General features: G+C 33.1%; 1 protein-coding gene across 5 annotated transcripts in view; it reads right to left on the bottom strand.

Moving 5' to 3' along the window:
• LOC145246580 (stAR-related lipid transfer protein 3-like) overlaps positions 1-17,563 on the bottom strand; it is a 261,902-nt gene that overhangs the window by 6,500 nt on the left and 237,839 nt on the right. For all 5 annotated transcript variants that reach the window (XM_080108192.1, XM_080108193.1, XM_080108191.1 and 2 more), the window contains 4 exons: positions 10,719-10,880; positions 10,174-10,269; positions 8,311-8,495; positions 2,613-2,706 (listed from right to left, as the gene is read on the bottom strand). In XM_080108192.1, coding sequence (XP_079964318.1) covers positions 2,613-2,706; positions 8,311-8,495; positions 10,174-10,269; positions 10,719-10,880 — 537 coding nt within the window. The remainder of the gene's footprint in view (positions 1-2,612; positions 2,707-8,310; positions 8,496-10,173; positions 10,270-10,718; positions 10,881-17,563) is intronic.

The raw sequence follows: 17,563 nt of genomic DNA, 5'->3' as shown, positions 1-17,563 counted from the left end.
AAATTTTTTAAATATTTATCATAAGAAGAAGTACATTTAATACGGGTAAAATTATCACCGATGGATAAAAACCTAGAAAAACGGAGTTTATCAAAGAAAGATAGTTCTTTCCAAACCATGGCCCAAAGAAAAAGGAGTTTACTACGTAACGAATTATATGTATCAGAATTAAACAGGATTTCATCTTGTAGGAAAACACGTTGAACTGCCAATGTATTTCTACATTTAATTTTAGAAATACGATGGCAGATATAACCGGGAGCAACATGATTTAGGCGGCAAGATTTAAGAAATTCCATCCTACACTTCAAAACGATTAACTTATTTTTAATACGTATAACTTTGTTTAACGTTTTGATAAATTGTGAGTTGTACCGACCTCGAAAATATGTAAGTAAATTTTTGGTACAGCAGAATGGAAGGAGAAATTTCAGAGGAAACATAATTTAATTTAAATACCAAAAAAAAACAAGAAATGGGCAGGTGAAATTAAAATTTTTCCCTAAGGCCTTATCGTCTGACCCTCTAAGAGGAAACGTCAGAATGATAGATTAAAAACTAAGAAAACGAATGAGGGAAGAGGGGAATTTTGGTTACAGTTGGAAGAACAGTGGAGAAAAAAAAAAATAAAAATAAAAAATAAAAAATAAAAAAAAAATTAAAAAAAATAAATTATTTTCCAAAATTATTAAGCCAGCATTCTACACACGCTACGTTGATGATACTTTTGCATGCTTTCCCTCTCGGAGCGAAGCTAAACAGTTTCTTGGTCTTCTTTGCAACCTGCATCCATCTTTACAATTTACTATGGAGGTTGAAGACTGTAGCTCTCTCCCATTCCTCGACGTTCGTGTTTCTAAAGTTGGTACTACGTTTGAGACCTCTGTTTATAGAAAACCTACATTTACAGGGCTCTATCTTAATTGGTTTTCTTTTGCCCCTCAGTCTAGAAAAATAAACCTCATTAGCGCTCTTACGCATCGTGCACTTATGATTTGTTCACCAAACCGTCTTGATACGGAACTTGGTGAAATTACAACTATTTTTCTTAATAATGGATATCCCATTAATATAATAAAATCTACTATTGAACATAAAATTACTACATTTAATAGCGGTAAACATATTGGTCCATCACGTTGTCCCATTTATCTAAAATTACCATGGTTGGGTCCTGATGGCCTTCATATTGTTAAAAGGATTTCTTCTGCTACTCAACGATGTTTTCCAGCTACTATGCTTAGAGTAGTTTACACAACTCGAACCTTTTTCTCTTCTTTTCGTAAAGATGTTTTGCCAACCATTCAAAAGAACTCTGTTGTTTATAAATTCGTTTGTCAGTGTGGAGCTGACTACGTTGGCAAAACGTCCCAAAGATTAGAAATGAGAATATCCCAACATATCCCTCGGGATATTCGACTACACCAGGTTTCAAGAGCATCCGGGCACTCCCAGGCTCATGAGTCTGCCATTGGCGATCACCTGTTGAGTATAAATAGGTGTGCCGATCAATATTCCGATGGGTGGTTTTCTGTTTTATACAGTGCTAGGTCGAACTATCATCTCAATATCATTGAGGCGTTAGTTATTAAAAACTCTCGACCTAGCCTGTGTAGACAAAAGATTCTTAGACATCAGTTGGAGATATTCATTGATTTAAAACCACCTGAACAGTGAGATTTTTTTTTTTTTTTTTTTTTTTTTTTTTTCTCCACTGTTCTTCCAACTGTAACCAAAATTCCCCTCTTCCCTCATTCGTTTTCTTAGTTTTTAATCTATCATTCTGACGTTTCCTCTTAGAGGGTCAGACGATAAGGCCTTAGGGAAAAATTTTAATTTCACCTGCCCATTTCTTGTTTTTTTTTTGGTATTTAAATTAAATTTTGTTTCCTCTGAAATTTCTCCTTCCATTCTGCTGTACCAAAAATTTACTTACATATATATATATATATATATACACACACACACACACAAATTTTGATTTTTTAAAAATTATTATGGCAATAGAAATAAAGTTCACTTATTTATCATAAACCATTCATCCCGAATGCTATGAGAGAATTACCTCTCTTACATTGTTGTAGCGTATATGAAGATGTCATGCAAGATGAGAATAATTGTCCGATTAATCAACGTCATACAAACATTCACATTTCATCTAAAAACATTCACATTTCATCTAAAAACATTCACATTTCATCTAAAAACATTCACATTTCATCTAAAAACATTCAGAATTACATATATGAAGACGTCTAAATATTTAATTTATAAATAATATAATTATATTGTTTACATAAATAAAAGTGACAATTTTCAAAAAATCCTGGATGTTATTTGCATTTATATTAAAATGGTGATTATATAAAACTTTATTGGGGGTTTCCGGTATGCCGAGGTGCAGGCTGGATTGTGATGTGACCATGTGTGTTGTATGTGAAAAAACAAAACAAATACCGGAAAAGAGGAAGAAATCTGTGTGTTTGGGTTTTTATAGTATGTGTAGAAGCATGCTAAAGGCATTCGAGTTAAATAGGATACAATTTTGGGTGAGTTTTTAGAAAAAGATTTAAATGAAACAAATTTTTAGACAAAAGAATATTAGTACTTACCTTTAGATTTGTGTTGCAATACCAAATGAATGCACATTTATTTGTTTCCCCTGGAAGAGGAGCAAGCAGTACACCTCCAGGACCATTCTCCCCTCTTGAGAAAGAAAAGAAAATCGCATTTATTTCAATAATAGAGAAACATAACTTAAAAGAAGAAGAAAAAATGAGAGGGAGAAGGAAAAGGAGAAAAATGAAGAAAAAAGAATAATGATGAGAATAAAAAGAAAAACGAAAATGAAAAAAAGAATGGAGATGAAAAAAAGAATGGAGATGAAAAAAAGAATGGTGGTAGAAAAAAGAATGGGGGTGGAAAAAAGAGCAAGTAGTTAATAAAACATGTTAAAAACCACTTTGAAAAAGAGTTAAAAACATTTAATTTTAAAAAGGAAACACTAAATAAGTGGATTTATTTAGTGTTTCCTTTTTAAAATTAAATATTTTTAACTCTTTTTCAAAGTGGTTTTTAACATGTTTTATTAACTACTTCTTTTATATATATATATATATATATATATATATATATATATATATATATATATATATATATTCGTGTTGGGACAAGCAATCGGAATCAGAATCGGGAATCGGAAAAATCAGAGCTTTCTGGGGTATTGGAATCGGTATCAGAAAAATTTGAACCTACTTTCCGATATCAAAACTGATTCCTTAAATTATCTTTTTTGTTTGATTTTGATATAAGAAACTTCTTCCACTGCTTGTAGTAATAATAAAATAATAAATATTTATTAATTTAAACTTTCAGTAAGACAAAAATCTCTATATCAGTTCCTCACAAGTGCTTTTTTTTTTTAACGTTTGGGAAAGTATATGCACAGTTAAGATATGTTTTTACGGTAATCAGGCCAAAATAACACTTTTATAGTTAAATATTTAGAATTTTATAAAGAATCAGAATCGGTAATTGTATCGGAATTGGAAATTTAGTACGGAATTGGAAAAAATATTGGAATCATCGCATCACTAATATATATATATAAAAAAGTGACCTTGTGTGTGTGTGCTCAATGATCTCTACCAAACTATTTTTGATTTTTGATCTACAGAAACTTGATGGATAGGGGAATTGGACCTGTGGAATAAATTGGATTTGGTTATTAGCCAGTAAAAAATAGCTGCCAAGAAGGTCAAAATTAAACAAAAAACCCCCCAAAAAACAATGGAACTTAGCAAGCATAAGTCAACTAAACGTGTTACTTCTATGCATGCACAAATATACATTTATACTTTAAACAACATAATTTTAAAAGTTTTTACATGCGCATGGATGTGACTCAGACACTAACAAATAATGCTGGAGAGTTAGAAGTTTTGTTTTCGATTCTAACTGATGGCACACAACTCATTTTTTTTTTAACTTTTGAAATCACTACTTTATATTGGGTACAATATAATAATCAATAGAAGATTGACTTTATAACAATAAATATGAAATCTGCATAACTTAAAACATCAAATTTAACCCTATTTTACGATCGGGCAACGCCGAGGGGGAAGGGTAAGATGTATTAGTATATATACAAGTTTAAGAATTACGTGTCGTACTATATTTAAACACGCAAGCGAAACAAAAGCTGAAAACAGAGATGAACGCAGTCGTACTGGCAGATAAGAATGTAGTGTCATGCAGCAAATGTCAGAGCTTAATATTTCAGGCAGATAAAAATATGAAAATATGTAATTGTGACAATAAACATAAAATATTAAAGTTTGTGGATTAGTCGAGAATAACATCCTGACCCCCCCCCCTCCCATGGGAGAGTATATTTTAGGCAATTATGAATGTTTTTTACGAATATATATTAATGTGTGGAAATACTTTTTTTTTTTTTTTCAATTATATTTCACTTTTTATTAATTCCAATCCTTTAATTTATGAAGCTCAATGTAATTACAAAGCATATAACAAATAAATAACAGAAGTCTATATTCCAGATTTCAAGATGTTGACCATCTTACAATTTATTCTTTTTTAAATATGTTGACATTTACACAATTTGTGACAGCACCTGTTTCGTAGTGCAAAATCATTCATTTTATATCAATCAATGAATCTATTCTGCCCTTAACTCATCAGAAAAAAAATAGCACCTATCAAATCATAAAAGAAAATACATGCATGATTACAAAATCTGAAAATAGGGAGATAAGTTGCAATTGCCTTTCATTTTTTTCTTTTATTACATCATATATATATATATATATATATATATATATATATATATATAAATTAATTATATTTTTTGAAAAAAAAGATTTCAGCAGAGTGCTCTATTATAAGGAAAAAAATGAAGATAAGAGCATATCATTTATGTTTCATTTATGTAAAGTTTAGATAAGTCATTGGTACCGTCGGTTTCAAACCTGATAATTGGGGAACTATTTTAGATACCAATATCAAGCTATCTTCAGCCGATACTCATGAGTATCGGCTGAAGAGAGCTTGAATACACTTTATGTAAAAATTTCAAATGTTTAGACCAAAATTTGGCAGAGAGATCAAATTTTTTTTTAACTTTGACTTCAATTTTAACATTTATTGTTTTGGGCTCAGATCAAGTTAAAAAGTTTGATCCCTGTCAAAGGAACCTACATCTAAAATTTGAAGTGTTTAGACCCAAAATTGGTGGAGGAGTTTGGTAGAGTTGATAGGGTTGAACTTTGACCCCTTGACAGCTAAATTTCTGGCCAAAAACTGATTAAAAAGATTTTCTCAAATCTCAATACTCCTTATGCCAAATCTTGAGTCTGTAGACTAAAAATTGGTAGAGTAATTTGGTAGGAAAATGTGCACACACAGACAGACAATTTCACTTTTATAGATATAGTTAACTAAGCACCTCTCCTCTACATGTTCATACAGGGTTTCTAAATAATGACATTATTCCAACACTGTCCATAAACTGCGCAAGTACAAATAATTTTTTAAATTTCTGAAATTACTATTACTCCTAATATGTAACATTGACAAAATATGACAAACGATTTCTTGGGATTTACTTTCAACATTGTAGGATATGTGTTTGCGATAGATTGTTTAAGGTTAAGCATGCATTTTGAGTTAAGTTATTTCCGTGGGCAATGCCAGGACACAGGTAGCTAGTATACATATTTTCACTTATTTATCCTTCAACACATCTTATTCTCAGGTATCAAGTTAAAATGTTAGCTATATACATATATATATACATATATATGTATTTGGTAAAACTGGTAATTAGTAAAAACCTGAAGAGAGTGCTCAATACTATTGCAGAGCAAATTTGTGTTTTATTTTTTTTATTACTGTTTTATCTGTTTGGTTACATATGTTTGAGATGTTGGACCATGTTTACGATCTAACAGCCTCGTCAGACCTTACAGAAGTGGTTGTTAGTATCAGGAAGAAGTGTTTTAGAAGCTATATATATGTAACAAATAAATGACAAAAATCTATATTTCCAAATTTCAAGATGTTGACTATACTACGATTTTTTCCTTCTTTAAGTACATTGCCATGCACAAGTCTTGACAGCACCTGCTTTGTAGCCCAAAACCATTCATTTAATTATTATATCAATCAATTAATTTATTTTTTGGATTTTATAATCATGCCCAAATGCATTTTCTTTTAATGAACTGATAAGTGCTTCTTCTTTTGATGAATTAAAGGCAGAATAAATTCTTTTGTTCATGTGAATGTAATTAAAGGAAAAAATTGTACAATGGTTAACATCTCGAAATTTCGAATAAAGACTTTTGTCATTTATTTATTATATGCTTTGTAATTCTTCATAAATTAAAGAATTGTATAAATAATAATATAATTGAAAAAAATATATATTTCCACAGAAATCTATTTTATAAAACTCATTATTATCTGTCTCCATATTTTCAAACTCTGTTTCTTCCAAAAGTTAAAATCGCAGAGCCGTGCTAAAGGTCTCAAATGATTGGATTTTTATGGACCCTTCTTTTATGGGTCTTTAGCCGGTTAAAATGTGTGTCACACTGGTACAGTGGTAACGTCATCAGCTTTGAATGCTACAGTTTAGCTTTCAGTTTCGATTCTAGCTGATGGTACCCAAATACTTATTTTTTATTTTTTTAAATTTAATTTTTTTTATTACATTTTAACCCCAAACAAGGCATGTTGCCACTTTGATGTAGGGGGCTACTATCAGGGACCTAAGTTGCAGGGGTACTATGTAGGGAGTTTAGCAGCAAGATGTCTGTTCACATTACACTTGAACTTCTGCATGTTAGTACAGTTGGGGAAGCAGGAAACCCGGAGAGAATTACAAAGTCTTGCAGTTCTGGGGAAGAAGCTATTAGAGTAAAAGGCTTTCTTACATCTAGGGATCTCAACTGTGTAGGGGTGGGACTTCGCTGCTTGTTGGGGTTGTCGGGGGTATTTTTGTCGAGGGGCTTGTAGTTCGTCAGAGCATCCACCATTAAAATACTTGTAAGAGGCAGAAGGATGCAACATTTCGTCGGTGGGACAGGGGCTGAAGTTTATATTTTTACTTTTGAAATCACGACTCTATAAAAATCTTTACAAAATCTGCCCAAATTAAAATATTATATTTAAGTGTATTTTACAACTGGGCAAAGCCCCTCCTCCCTGCTATTACGTGTGCATATATATATAGTACATAGTGTCACACAGGAAAAGCCAAGGTTTCATATTTCAGACAGATATAGATGAAAATATGTGTGTGGATCTTTTCTTAGTTATCTTAATTATCTCTTTGTTTTATGTTTATCGTTTTTCACAACATAAACACGTTTCAAAACAAAACAAGCCACGTATGCGTGGTCTACCTCTGGTGCTCCATGTAAGATGACGTCACAAAAAATAGTGAAGAAATGATGAATGTGAGAAGTGTGAAGGGCCAACGTTGCCTTCACATTTTTGACAAGTTTCAGAAAAATCTAATGGATGGGGCAAAAGTTATCGGGTACAAAGTGTATTTTTTTTACAATTTTGTATGTGTATTTGAGTTGACCACCATGAAAAACCACTATATAGTCAGACATATCAAGTTTTTGTTGAGAAATATGAAGAAAGAGCCACAAAAAGGGGCGTTTTTAGCACTGAAAGCCCCTGGGGACGCAAACCAGAATTTTTCCAGAGTCACCCATGCTGGATTTATATTAAGAACAATTTTTGCCAAGTTTCAGAATAATCTAATGGATGGATCAAACGCTATGGGTCAAAATGTATCATTTTTGGCCATTTTGGGGCATTTTTGACCTCTTTTGAGTCCCTGGGGCTGCAAGGAAATTTTCACAAAAAATTTTTTTTACTGTGCACATCTATTTAATGAAATACAATTTGCAGCAAAACTTCAAGAAAAACTAATGGACGGTTATCTGGCAATCGTCTGGACTAACGAATGCATGGATGGACGCCACTGAAAACATAGGTCCCTTTCCGATAAACTGGGGGACCAATAAAGTCAACTATATTTGAAAATACATCCGGCCTCCTACCCAAGTATAACCTGATGTGTCCAAAGAAAAGTTAAAATACATGTACGATTCATATCTTTTACAAAATGAACTCTTGTGCGTGTCTTCCTTCTCAATTAACACCATACTTCTTTCATGCCACATATCATAAAGGTATAGCATTCTATTTTTATGCATCAGTGCGTTGTTATTCTTTTAAGCATAGCAGAAAATACAGCATCCGTACCTTACGTGTTTCTTTACCGGTGGCATTCCTGGATAGGTGATGCTCACTCCCACAGACATGTAAACCCCTCGTCGATGGCCCCATCTTCGAACAACTACAAAATCACGACTTTTCACTAAACCTTTGGCACCTGCAGCAGCAACATAATAAGAAATATCGGACGATTCCGTTAGGGGATGGATTGTCTGAAAAACAAAAGAAAAAAGTCATAATTTCAAGAGAATCCAGTTAATAGTGAAAAAAAAAAAGTTTGTTTTCAAAATTTGTAATCATTTGTTCAGTGCATCTTATCCTGACTTGATAAAGTTCAAAACCAGTTTTGAAACCAAGTAGGTGATGCCTTTTTCTCTTCCCTGCAACTTCTTTTCCACAGAAGAGACGTTGCAAGCCTGTCTCTGCTCTATCACTATTTTCATGGCAAGTGCTTGACTGAATTCCAATTTATGGTTTCCCCTTACCAAATTTTCACAAAAAAACCCCAAACACTTGACTAGTTATAGCCACTATCTATGATTTCCCCCACTCTCTGTGCCTAAATCCAAACACAGATTCCATGAATAAAAGCTTCTTTCCCAAAAATGCCTGCCTATGGAATACTGTTCCACTGGCCTGCTTCTCGGTTGAATACAACATTGTAGCCTTCAAATCCAATGTAAACAAGTTCTTGTTGTGTGTCCACATAAATAATCAAATTCTACCCAATTTACACCATTAACGATTACTACACTACCACCTTACATTCATTAATCCTTATCCTCGAGTGGCTTTCAGTTCTTTATAAGTGTTGATTCTTAAGTAAAAAAAAAAAAATATTCTTAAAATTTTGATTGAAGATATAAAAAATATGGACACAGGAAAAATACCAAAACGAAATTTCGATAATTCTGGTCATTTCTTTTATGATGGTAAGATGAGAAATTTAAATATTTTTTTTATTTTTTTTTTTTTTATTACATTTTCACCCCAAACAAGGCACATTTCCACTTTAGTGTAGGGGGCTACTATCAGGGGTAACATCTACTGGGGTACTATGTGGGGATTTGGGCAGCAAGATGTCTGTTCACGTTACACTTGAATTTCTACACGTCAGTACAGTTGGGGAAGCAGGGGCCTGGAATGGAATTCCAAAGTCTAGCGGTTCTGGGGAAGAAACTATTGGAGTAGAAAGATCTTTTACATCTAGGGATCTCTACTGTGTGGGGGTGAGATTTAGCTGCCCGTCGGGTTTGTCGAGGGTGTTTATGTCGTGGGGGCACAAGTGCTTGCAGTTCGATGCAATTAAATTCAACGCTAATACATCTGAAAACGCATATGTAAATCGTATGAATATAAATAAAACTCCTCAACATACTTCCGTATCAGGCGAAAACCAGTATCCTCACTAAAAATTAAAGAAAAAATTATAGGATCTTTTTTTTTTTACAAAGGAGTGACCACTTATCAAGACCCAGATGCCACTTGAGGTTAATTAGTGTACGGGACAATACCGTAGTAATCGTTAATGGAAATTTAGTAAATTGGATTACTTAAGGGGAATGGCTCATCAAGAACTTGAAGATGATGATGTTGTAGTCAGTTGGAAAGCAGGTAAATGGAAAAGAGTTCCACAGGTATGTAGTCCTAAGAAAGAAGCTTTGTTTATAGAATATTTAGGTTAAGGCACAGATAAATAGTGGGGGAAATTATTGGTAGTGGTTTCAGTTAAATGAGTGTTTTTCACTTTCCTTATCATTGTTAAAATTCAAGAAAAAAATATAACATGTAAAATGATAAAAAAAAATAGAAAAAAAATAATTTTGCCAGAAAAAATTATGCGCAACAGCTTTTGTTGTCATAGCAATATGTTTAAGTTGAAAGACCTACCCTGCTTTCTAACACAGTGGGGTTCCATTTTGGCATTTCCGGAGCCTTGAATACCAATTCCTCCCATAATTCATGTGGGCTGATATCCAGATTTGCCTATAAAAGAAAAAAAATATCTTAAGTTAAAAACTTTAGATTGAACATACATGAGATTGCGAGAGGTGACAGTGGTTAATGTTAATGATGATGATAATCATCATCATTAACAAGAGTGTTAGGCTTCCACATCGAGTAACTCCTATTTATAGATCTTAAAATATAACAGAATTGGTGATGAATACAATCAAGAGAGTTCTGGAACATTCTTAACTGATATTAAAAACCTTTCAATTATATCTATAAAAGTGAGAATGTGCGTGTGTGAAAGAGGACACTTCTCAACATATAAACAAATTTTCAAATAATAAAAGATATACAAGATGTATTTTTTTTCATTACAAGTTCAAATTGGATAATTTCCAAAAAGCAATGTAATCATCAAAATGGACGCAATATAGTATTAATTGATATTTCCAAGCAAACTCAGAAGATAACAAAGTCCATACCTGGAGGAGGAATATCTTGTAGCCGCCACTGGATTTCTTCCCCCGTACACAGCCTTCAACAGGATTAGTACCGCATTCTATCTTCCAATCTTTTTCTGTGCCATACCAAGAATAAACCAAATCCCAAGTTTCTTTGGCCTGTTTTATACATTCTCGGTCTAACTGAAATTTAAAAAAAAAATAAAAGAAATTGATTAGATAAGATAGAAGATGAAGGATTATTCATTTTTTTTTTTGGCCAGTTCATCCGGAAGCATTGTTTTTTTAATGATTTTAATAAAACGTAATTTTTCCAAGTCAAATCTGACACAGAGAGAAAAAAACGTGCACATAAGGGAGCAGTACCCCGTTCATTATTTTTCATTTTCATCTTTTTTTCAGTGGATTATTATCGATTGGGCACTAGTCTACAAGATTATCAAAAAAATTTTTTTTAAGTCAATATTTAAATATTTGTATGTGGTGCTCAGTTTCTAATGCAATGTTCAAGTACACCAATCACTCATTTTAGAACCACTTAACATTTTTAGGCCAAATTTTGCAAATTTAGCATTTTTTAAACAATTTAGCCTTTTTTTTGAGATTATTTAAAAAAGTGAAATTGTCTTTGTGTCTACATTTCCCTACCAAATAACTCTGTCAATTTTCGGTCTACAGACTCGAGATTTGACAAAATTTGGGAAAATCTTTTTAAATCAGTTTTCAGACAGAAATTTGGCTGTCAAGGGGTCAAAGTTCAACAATTTGATCTTTGAAAACTCTACCAAACTCCTTAAAATTTTGGGTCTAAACACTTGAAATTTTAGATGTAGGTTACTTGGACATGGATCAAACTTTTTAATTCGATTTGAGCCCAAAACAATAAATTTTAAGTGGTCAAAATTGGGGTCAAAGTTTAAAATAATTTGACCTCTAAAGTCTCTACCAAATTACTCAGCCAATTTTTGGTCTAAACATATGAAATTTTACATAAAGTAGATTCAGACATAGGGCAATGTTTTTAATTGGTTTCTGGTCGAAAATTTGGCTGCCAAGGGGTCAAAGTTCAAAAGATTTGACCTTTGCGGTTTCTAGCAAACTAGTCAGCAAATTGTGGATCTGAATATTTGAAATTGTACATAAAGGGTATTCAGACATGCAGCAAGCTTTTTAATCAGTTTTTAGGCAAAAATTTGGCTGCCAAAGGGGCGGGGCTTTATTTCTGGGACTATACACTGAAGTAAAATGACAAGAAATAGAGCGAGAGAGATGAACACAGTAGCTGTTGTTATTTAAGAGTTCTGTTTCTCTTAAACTACTTGCTCTACCAAGGCTTGATGTAATATTGTCGTCTATATAATTTATGGTGCATGATATAGTATATTCACTCTGAATGGGGCTAATACCTGATCTCTATATGAGATAGATAGATATCTGTGTTCGAAAATAATTCTCTTCTACCTCTCAAACGGTGAGTTAGTTAAAAAGGGAAGAAAATTAAGTTTTCTCTCTCCAATTGATTAGTTTATCATAGCTTTCCTGTAGTCTTTTGGTCCTACCAGATTCCAGGACAAGAATTCATCTAATCTGGTGGAAAATCCAACTTCGTGCTGTTACTTGATGCGACATTATTAGGAGAAGGTGCACCATTTACCGTATTTGTGGTAGCTATACTTAAGGGATTTTATTTGGGTTTTGAATACTATGTTAGTTTGAATATTTAGTCAAAGTTTACTTGTTGGGTGAAATATCCTCACACCAGGTTGTCCTGATAAACCGCATGTATATAGAGACTTTAGATACTCGAGGACAGTGTCTAATAGTTGTTTATCTTCTCTTTTCATTAATAAAATGAAGTTTACAGTTCTTACTAAACTAATGGTCAAGCAACAGATTTATGATACAGTTTGGGGTGAGATAGTAGGGTAGACTGGACTCTAAAGCCTTGGTAGAGCAACTAATTTAGAAGAAACAGAACTCGCAAATAATACCAATTGTACTGTGTCGATAGCTTCCAAAAGCATTTTTCAAGACATAATTTGGATGTTCAAAATGTTGTTGCTCAAGTATGATGAGCGACAAAATGTTTTAGCGGATAACGACAACGACAACAACAACGACAACAATGACGTCAACGACAACAACGACGTCAACAACAACAACAACAACGATAACAACAACAACAACGATAACAACAATGACGACAACAACGGCGTCAACGACATCAACAACAACAACGACAACAACAACAACAACGACGTCAACGACAACAAGGATGACAACAACAACGACAACAACAACAACAACAACAACAACGACAACAACAACAACGACGACGACAACAACAACGGCAACAACAACAACGACAACAACAACAACAACGGCGACGACGACAACAACGGCGACGACAACAACAACAACCCAAAATGTTGCAGTAATGAATACAAAGGGAATACAAGCCAATGTCTAAAAACAATCCTATAAGAGCATAAAAAAGTCACAATTAGGGACAATATAAAAAGGTCAGGTATGCTTATCACACGAAGAAAAAGGGTGTTTTTTATAATCCTGAGCAATGCCAGGTAGCCTTGCTAGTTTTGTACTAAAAAAAAAGGAATACATGAATATTCCAATTGCAATAAGAACACGTGTATGTGGAATTAAACATAAATAATTGCTAGAAATACAAAACACAGAATAAAGTGTTGGATTGAATCTTTTCATATTGTAACGTTGCAGGAACAAATGAAACAAATCCTAATAAATAAACCCGGGTTGACATTTTTTTTCTTTTTTTAACATTGTTACCTTTACTTCTGACACCAATTTAAAAAGTCTCTTGCTGCCACATGTTCATTTCACCTGGCAGCATTTCTCTTTCTTCCCACTGCATGTTGGCCACATATGACCCATTCTCGCCTTCACTTTACACGTCCGTCTCCTTTGGCATTGACTTTTTTTCTTTTCCACCACATGGTCTCCTTTTTTCTTTTTCTTCAGACGAAAACTCAAGCACACTTGCCAATTTGCATAAGCGTTCAAATGCTGCTCCTGCTGCTAATACAATCACTTGCTATCTATCCTTTGGCTGCTGCTGATATTTTCATATGCGCTCGTATGTGCTCTGTTACAATAGGCTGAATTGTTTAAACATGATCTAACATAATAGACCTGAATTTAACATAGGTAAAGTTGATGCAAAATGGACGAGGCAAGATGCTGTGTTGTATGTGATGCGCTTGAGATGCAGAGGATGATGATACAGTTGCTAAGCCAATCAAATTCCAGGACACAAAACACCATTGTTGGGTATATATTTATTTATTTGCGGACAGTTATCCTCATCTTCATAGTTGTTGTTGTTTCACCACATATTGGCCAACTAATCCTCTGGCCTGCTTTGGGTAGGATTAAAACTACTATCTTCAGACAATGCTCACCTGGAACCATAGTGATTCAATGCCTACATCTACTGCATTATGGATCCCGAAGCTGTTGAGGTAGAAATATCTATTTCCCTTGGATTTATCATGTTCAACGTTAGAAAATGTGGTTTCCTCTTTGCAAGTTAAGAAAGCTCATTCTATGCATGTTTGGAATTGACAATGAAATATTATATGAGCGGCAGTCCATCTTCGCATGTCCTTTACAAAACCTGACGCTGCATCAGGTGCTTCTGGTAGCAAGTGTATAGACTCCCAGAACAAAAAGAGATAATAAGATGTACTCCCCCCCATTCTCAGTTTTTCCACATCCCTGTCTCTTCACTGTTTTCACCTCTGTCAAGTCCATTGACATACTATTAAAACTAATACTAATCTGTCAATTACCTCTCGCTCAGACTCCTCCCCCAAACCCTGACAAAACCTGACCCACTTGACCCCCAACAAATGAATAATTTTTTTTTATTTGAGATATTAGTCATTCAAGTCAACACCAATCAAAAATATATCAACTTTGTAGGTGTTTGTTTTCTAGTTTTTGAATTTCAGTTGGACATACACACATATTTTATATAGTAAATGTCTGTTGTCCTCTCCTATATGCAATGTGTATCATATTGGATAATATTAGGTTTAAAAGAAAGTTCTTACTGAATTTTTAATTTTGATTTCAAATGATGTCTTTTCAAATAAGTTTTCAGTATAATACTTTTATTTTATATATTATTTTAAAGAATGTTTTTTGCTCTATCTAATCGTTTAAATTACAATCGTTTTTAAACAATTATGTTTTCTTTTCAGAATGTTGTATACAAGATGAAAAAAAAGCAAATTCGCACAATTTTCTTATTTCAATTCAAGCTAGGCTGAAAAACTGCTGAAAACCTCATGATATCAACAAAGCATTTGGTCCAGGAACCACTATTTAACACACAGCACAATGGTAGTTTAAGAAATTTTGTGGCAGCGACAAAAGTCTTGAAGATAATGAGCGTACTGATTGGCCATCGTTATGAAGTGTCATCTTCCCTTCTTTTACGTAACAAGAACGACCCGTTACTCAACTGGGTTGTGACTTGTGTTTAAAAGTGGGTTCTTTATGACAACTGGCGATGCTCAGCTCAGTGGTTAAATGCTGATGAAACTCCACAACACTTCCCTAAGCTAGAGTTGCACCCAAAGAAGGTAACGCTGACTGTTTGGTAGTCTGCGATTGATCTCATCCATTCCAGTTTTTTGAATGCAGGCGAAATTATTACGGCAGAGAAGTACTCTCAACAAATGGATGAAATGTATGAGAAATTCGAAACCAACACCCACCATTAGTCAACAAAAAAGGCCTAATTCTCCTCCACAACAATGCCCGACTGCACGTTGCTAAACCAACCCTGCAGAAGTTGAACAAATTTGGCAACAAAACTATTCCTCATCCACCATACTCTCTAGACCTCTCACTTACTGACTACCACTTTTTCAAGCATCTCAACAACTTTCTGCGTGAGAAATGTTTAAAAAATCTAAGCGATATAAAAAATGCTTTCAACGACACCTCACCGCCACCAGAACGTAAGATTTTTATGTTACTGGCATAAATACACTCGTTTTGTGTTTGCAAAAGTGTATTGATTCTGATGATGCTTGTTTCAATCAATAAATTTTTGTTTGAGCTGAGATATGTTCATCTGAATTGAAAAGTTAAAAACTGCAAGAACTTTGTCAATCTGATATATCCAACTGTTTCGTCACTATTGTTTTCGTCTTCTAATACATGCAAGTGCTATACCGAATTATCCAACAGATAAAATGATGACCTTATATGCAGGAAAAGTACATCCAAACATGTGATCGCCTAAACGATAAAAGTAACAATATAAAATATTCATAACTTTTCACTCTGGTTGGTTACCTCCCATCCATCAACTCACTATACATGATTTCACGTGGAAGGGGTTACACTTACATTTTCCATACACACAACTCTTTGTTTGATCCTTTAATGCATAATTTTTTATGCCTTCTAATGTTTAATATATATATATATATTTTTTTTTTTTCGTTTATTAGGCTAAATTCTGTGGAAATGCAAAAAATATGTGATATAAAAATAGATATGCAAAAACTGAAAATCTACAATACTGTGAGACCATGAAAGGTGAAGCGATATGACAGCACAGATTATCGGAAGTGCATCTGACTGGCATCAAAAGGATAATTTTCTTTTATATATATATTTCAAGCACGTCTGATTGAACACAAAAAACATATTAACAGTATTTAATAACTAACAAGAAACTAAATAAACTATAAAATAGGAAAATCGAAATTAAAAAATAAAAAAAATAATTTGCCCTCAACCCTCCTGCACCCATCTTTATAACCAATTATATATATATATATATATATATATATATATATATATATATAGTAAGCCTCAAAGGAAAAGAAAAAGAAAACGATAACAACAATCACTCCTGATGATAATCGGATGCACTGATAGAAAGCGCTTGAGAGGAATATGGCCGAACAACAACTTTTCGGCGCAATTTTATAGAACATGCCAGCTGAAATTAAAAAGACCGCTCGGCAAATGAAAAAGATATCCAGAAAAATCGAAAAAAAGAATAACTATATTGTGTTCAATCAGACGTGCTTGAATAATGACTCACTGCCAAAATATACAAATATATATATACTAGCAGCCTGCCCGGCATAGCCCAATCGTAAAATAAGCATAGATATTTAATTTATGCAGATTTTGCATTTATTATTAACAAACCCAATCCTTCACTGATTGTTATATTGTACCCAATATAATTAAAAATTAAAAAAAAAAAAAAAACAGAACAGAAATGGAGATATATGCATGCAAGTATTGTTTTTTCTAAATATTTCCCTTCTTGTGAGTAAAAAAAATATTTGAGCTGAGATCGAAACCAAAACCTAAAGACAGTGAGTGAAGTACAATAACAATTAGGCCAGCTTGACACGATCTTTAAAAAGTATTTTCAAACCTACTTATTCTTAACATAAGCAATCTGTCATGTGAACGATTCACACATGCGCATTTGTGAAACAGTTGACAAACAAACAAAAAATCTGATGACCCCCCAGTACCAATTTTTCAATTTTGACCTCTTAGCAACTTTTTTTCCAGATTAAAAACCAATACAAAAGTTTTTCATGTCTGAATAACCTATATACCAAATTTCAAGTCTGTAGATCAAAAATCCATTGAGTATATAGGTTGAGAATTGTCCTCACAGCTTTGTACATTATCACTTTATATATATATATATATATATATATATATATATATTTATTTATTTAAGATATATTATTTAAGACTATGATAGAAGCCCTATACACCTTTTTACATTATAATACGCTCCTCCTTTATCTTAGAATTCGATATAATTCCCTCTA

This window comes from Euprymna scolopes, chromosome 24 (assembly GCF_053919585.1).
Source record: "Euprymna scolopes isolate OS-2025 chromosome 24, ASM5391958v1, whole genome shotgun sequence".
Classification (NCBI taxonomy): Eukaryota; Metazoa; Mollusca; class Cephalopoda; order Sepiida; family Sepiolidae; genus Euprymna; species Euprymna scolopes.
The sequence above is the reverse complement of the archived record's forward strand: the minus strand, read 5'-3'. Positions and strand labels throughout refer to the sequence as shown.